At 36.8% G+C, this 5,451-nt stretch overlaps 1 protein-coding gene across 1 annotated transcript in view; it reads left to right on the top strand.

Moving 5' to 3' along the window:
- Kpna1 (karyopherin alpha 1 (importin alpha 5)) overlaps positions 1–5,451 on the top strand; it is a 59,507-nt gene that overhangs the window by 15,012 nt on the left and 39,044 nt on the right. The window contains exon 2 of the mRNA XM_005386512.2: positions 4,760–4,893. Coding sequence (XP_005386569.1) covers positions 4,765–4,893 — 129 coding nt within the window. The 5' untranslated portion in view covers positions 4,760–4,764. The remainder of the gene's footprint in view (positions 1–4,759; positions 4,894–5,451) is intronic.

Genomic DNA, 5,451 nt, shown 5'->3' with positions numbered 1-5,451 from the left:
AAAGTGCCTGCCTGGCAAGCGCAAGGTCGTGAGTTCGGTTCCTGGTACCAGAGAAAAACCAAAAAAAAAACAAAACAAAACAAAACAAAAAAAAATAAATAAATAATAGTAACATTGTATAGAAATATTGCAATATTGCAGTAATCATCTGATAACTGAGATTGCTACTAAATGACTAATGGGTAGGTAGCATACATACCATATTTCCCTGAAAATAAGACCTAATTGGAAAATAAGCTCTAGCATGATTTTTTAGAATGCTTGTGATATAAGCCCTACCCTGAGAATAAGCCCCAGTCAAGATTATCAGCTAGACAGACAGGACATATTTAGTATTTCCATTGCAATACATAATAGACATATTGAATTATAATAATATATAGTTAAATATAAATAATATTATTGATGTTGAATCTTAAATACTATTAATTATAATTATTTGTAAATACAAAGCGGGTGTCTTTGGAGAAGAGGTACCTGTTTATGTAAACAGGTGCACTCAACACTTTCTGCTGAATGACCAGAGTACAGACACAACACACAATGTGCACACTTGATAACACATGGATGTGGTTATGTCCATATGAATGTTCATAATTCAGTATCTTGTGTGTTGTACTTAATACATTCATGTGAAATAAACTTTCTGAATTGGTGCCTGCAATTTTTAATCACTTTTGTGTGGCCTTTTGTTCTTAACCTTTATTAGTTTTGCTGCCATTCCTGCCTTGTAAATCTTCAGATAACTCTTGATTTAATGGAAGCTGTGTGAAGTCTCACCTGCCCAGGGTCGTGACTTAGGTGAAGAATTCATGGGATGAAATCACTGACAGCTGTGTTGCCAGTGTACTGCAGGCAGGCTTTATAGGCGTGAAGTGCTCATTTAAGGAGAGCTTTGTTGCTGGAAGTGAAGGGGAACAGTGATTTTACAGGAAATATAGTTGCAAGACATCCAGGCCAGAATTAAGGGTTCAGAGAGCTATGATGATGTTCTGGAAGAAAATGATATGACTATTTGGACAAATGTAAATTTTTGTCCATGAATAAATATATATCGCTATACAGGAAAAAATAAGACATCCCCTGAAAATATGCCTTGTTGTGTCTTTGGAACAACGATTATTACAATAATAAGACCTGGTCTTTTAGGGAAATAATGCAGCTGCATACAGTGGACAAAGGCATGATTCACATCCGATACAGGAAGATGTAGGCTGGTATGAGATTTCATCAACAATTAAAATGGTGTACAATTTAAAACTGATGAATTATTTATTTCTAGAATTTTCCATTCAATATGTTTAGACGTTGGCTGATTCTGGGTTACTGAAACTTTAGAAGGCAAGACAACACATTGAGTGTATGGTAGGTGGAAGGTTCTGATACTCATATCTGAAATGAGCTCCCCAAGCCATATGAGACTAGGAGGGTGGATGGGCCAGAAGGGGTGATGGAGGGGATGATGAAAGCATGTTACATGCATTCCAAATCTGCCAAAATGAAATCTGTTAACCTTAGATAAAATGGATAAATTTATTTGAAAAACAAAAACTACTAAAACTCCCAAGGAGTAATCTGAGTAAACCTGTAAGATGTGAAGACACTGAGCTACTAGTTAGAAAACTATATACATTAAAAAAATGTAGGCCCATATGATTTCATTGCTGAATTCTACCAAGCAGTTAAAGAAGTGTTAATACTTTACTCAATATTCACAAAGTCTCCCAAAGGTGAAAAGTGGGGAAACATTTCTCTTCATTTTATATTACTCTGATAGCAAAGGCTTCACAAGAATTCTACAGACAGTCCAGTCAAGTGATGGTGAACCTTTTAGAACTTTCAGTGATAATAAACAGCCTGTATGGCATGTGTGCCATAGGTCTCTCATCACTGTATATAGTCAATATGAATATAAAAATCCTCAGGACTAGCAAACCAAGTTTAACATAATATAAAAATACTTATACATCCTGACCAAGTGGAATTTATCCCAGAAACGCGAGCTTGGTTTTAAAGTCTAAAAACCAGTTGAGGTAAAATATCAGTAAAATAAAAGAATTACATTGTCGGGGCTGGGGATTTAGCTCAGGGGCACAGTGCCTGCCTGGCAGGCGCAAGGTCGTGAGTTTGATTCCGGGTACTGGAAAGAAAAAAAAAAGAATTACATTGTCATTATATTACATTGTCATTTCAGTAGACATAGAAGAAACATTTGACAGATGCAGCACCTTTTAATGATAAAAAACACTCAGCAACTAGGTGTGTTAGTCAGCTTTTCCGTTGCTGGAACAAAATATCTGACACACAACATTTAAAGGAAGTTAAGTTGCTTGGTTCCAAGTAGAAAAAGCATGACAGAAGGGTGGGTTAGAGAAAATACAAAAAATAGGAGCTGGAGGCAAGAGTACACCCTTCCAAGCCATGACTTCAATGACCCACCCCTCCAGTCAAGCCCCATCCAGCACATGAATTTATCAATGGACTAATCCACTAAGGAGTATAGCCGCCCCCGTCCAGTCACCTTTTAAAATTCCCATCTGAACTCATGAGGCTCTGTGTGTGTGTGGTGGGGGCGCATGTTAGATTTAAATCATAATACTAGAAAGGAAGGAAAATGCTTAACATGATGGACATTTATAAAAACTCTGTGTGTGTGTGTGTGTTTGTGTGTGTGTGTGTGTGTGTGTTGTTGATGAGCTGGTTGTTAAGAAGAGTTCTCATAGTCCATCAGTGGTTGTAAAAAAACACCAGACTAGATGACTCATAAACATTGGAAATTTTCTGGGTATGGTGGTGTATTATTGTAATCCCAGCACTTGGAAGGCTGAGCCAGGAGGATTGCCACAAGTTTGAGGCCAGCCTAGGCTATTGAGTGAGTGAACTACATAGCAAGACCCTGTTTCAACAAGATAAAAACAAAAGTATGAACAGGAAAATTAATCTTTTGATTAATGTGGACTTCAATGAAAGGAAATTTCTGTGCTTTAACAGATACCATCAAGAAAGTGGAAAGATAACGTATAGAATGTGAGAACATACTTAGAACATAGTTGTAGATCATATACTGATAGTTTTATCTAGAGTGCATGAAGAACTAAAAACTTTTATTAGTACATGTTTGCAGTACATAATGATCACATTCAGTTTGGGGAATTGGTACATATACATTGTATAAAGAACTCCTATAACTCAATAAGAAGATAACCCAGTTTTAAAATAGACAAAGAATCTGGATAGATTATTTTAATGGGAGAGTTAGAGTTTGCAAATAGTTATGTGAAAAGGTGCTGGATTTCACTGGTCATCAGGGAATTGCTTCACACCCCTTAGGATGGTCTGAATAAAAAGGTCATAGTAGCAAAGTGTTGGTGAGGATGTAGAGAAATTGCCACCTCATATATGCTGCTGATGGGCATATAAAATGGTAATGCTGCTTTGGCTAAACAGTTTGTAGTACTCTAAAGAGGTTAAATAGTGTGTAACTTAGTGGTTCCACTTCTAGGTATATATGCAAGAGAAATAAAAATATGTCTATGCAAAACATTGTCTACAACAGTTTGATGGTTTTTTTGTTTTGTTTTTTGCATCAGGGTCTCTGTGTAGTTCAAGCTGGCCTTGGACTCACTTAGTAGCCAAGTGTCTTGGTTACTTTTCTGTCATTGCTAAGACAAAATACCCAATGCCCAAAATTAAGGAAGGAAAGGTTTATTTAAAATAAACCCACAGTTTGTGGAAGTTTCAGTCCATATTCAGCTGGCTCCAAGGCAGAATGGCACATGACAGAGGGCAGCAGTTCATGGCAGTAGGAGACAGCAAAAGCAACAAGAGCAAAAGGGAGGAGCAGCAGAGAGCAGGCTCTTTCCCTCCCTTATACCATATGCAAACTACCCGCCCCAGGGCAGGTGTAGCACTCACACCTATTATCCCCACATTGGACCATGAGTCAATCAAAAACTCTGAAAGCCCACCCCATGACTGCATGAGGCTTTGGGAGGACATCCAGACACAAACTATAACACTGGATGCTGGCCTCAAACTTACAGGACTCCTCCCTCAGCCTCCTTAATGGTGGGATTACAGGTGGGCACTGCCATGTTGGACCACAAGTGTTTACAGGAGCATTGTTCATAATAGCAAAAAGATAGTAATAGCTCAATTATCCATTAACTGATGATGGGATAAATATAATTGGGTATATATATATATATAATGGAATATTATTCAGCCATAAAAAGGAATGCAGTGTAGATATGTTTTACAGTGTAAAAGGTGAAAGATTTATATGATCTGAAGAGAAACCAGAGTATCTGTTTTACAATGTAAATGTACTTTGTAAACATTTACACTAACAGAAGTCGTGAAAGATTGCATATTGTATGATTCTGTTCCTGTGAAATATCCAGAATGGAATAGGAGATAGCTAAGTGGCTAAGTGATGCAAGATTCCTTTGTTTCCTTTTTTTTTTTTTTTTTTTACTTTTTAAATTTATGGTGCTGGGGATTGAATCCTCATGGATGCTAGGTAAGTACTGTACCACTGAGCTGGCATTCCCAGCCCCAGTATTTTTATGAGGTGATGCAAATACTCTAAATACTCACATACACTATGGTAATGTGATGTAATAAATTATGTGTTTTAATAAATCTGTTAAAAGTCATTTCCAGTGTGTTAAGGATATGTGTACTTAAGGCTGAGCTTGTGGAATAAGAGAACTTTTTACTGTAAGGTAGCTCATCTGTTTTCTTTCCACTCTTGTAGAAATCATGACCACCCCAGGAAAAGAGAACTTTCGCCTGAAAAGTTACAAGAACAAATCTCTAAATCCTGATGAGATGCGCAGAAGGAGGGAGGAGGAAGGACTGCAGCTGCGAAAACAGAAAAGAGAGGAGCAGGTGAGTCCTCTCTCTTTGTTCATTTCTTTCTTTCTTTCTTTTTTTGGTACCGAGGATCTTGTGCTTGCCGGGCAGCCACTGAGCTGTAGCCCCAGCCATGTTCATTTCTTTCAAAAAAATGTTCCACCTTCAACTGGTAACTGCCCTCTTTTATTTTAACAGTGATATATCTGTGTTCCCCTTCCTTTACACTATCAAACCACTATTTTTGGAAAGGGAAGAAGAGGTACTGAAAAGTTGAATACAAGAATGGGAACATCTCTTAGGTTTCCATTTTCTCAGTAAAAAACATTTTACTTTTTGGCCTGTTTGTTTTTAGTTTATTTAATTTTTCAAAAATTGCAGCTTCCTTAAGATTGTTATGTTTCATTAGTGAATTCTTAAATGACCCAAGAAGACATTGTGTCTCCTTACAGATTTTTAATTTGAAAAATTTTATACAGAGTAAAAGATAAAGAATCATGCCTCTATCCTTTGGGTCAGTAATTGTTTTTAGTTTACATACTTATTTCATATTTATCTTTACATTTTTTTACTAGCTAATATTTTAAACTTTTT

This window comes from Chinchilla lanigera, unplaced genomic scaffold (genome assembly GCF_000276665.1).
Source record: "Chinchilla lanigera isolate Chin_1 unplaced genomic scaffold, ChiLan1.0 scaffold00026, whole genome shotgun sequence".
Taxonomy (NCBI): Eukaryota; Metazoa; Chordata; class Mammalia; order Rodentia; family Chinchillidae; genus Chinchilla; species Chinchilla lanigera.
This window is presented reverse-complemented; position numbering and strand designations above follow the sequence as displayed.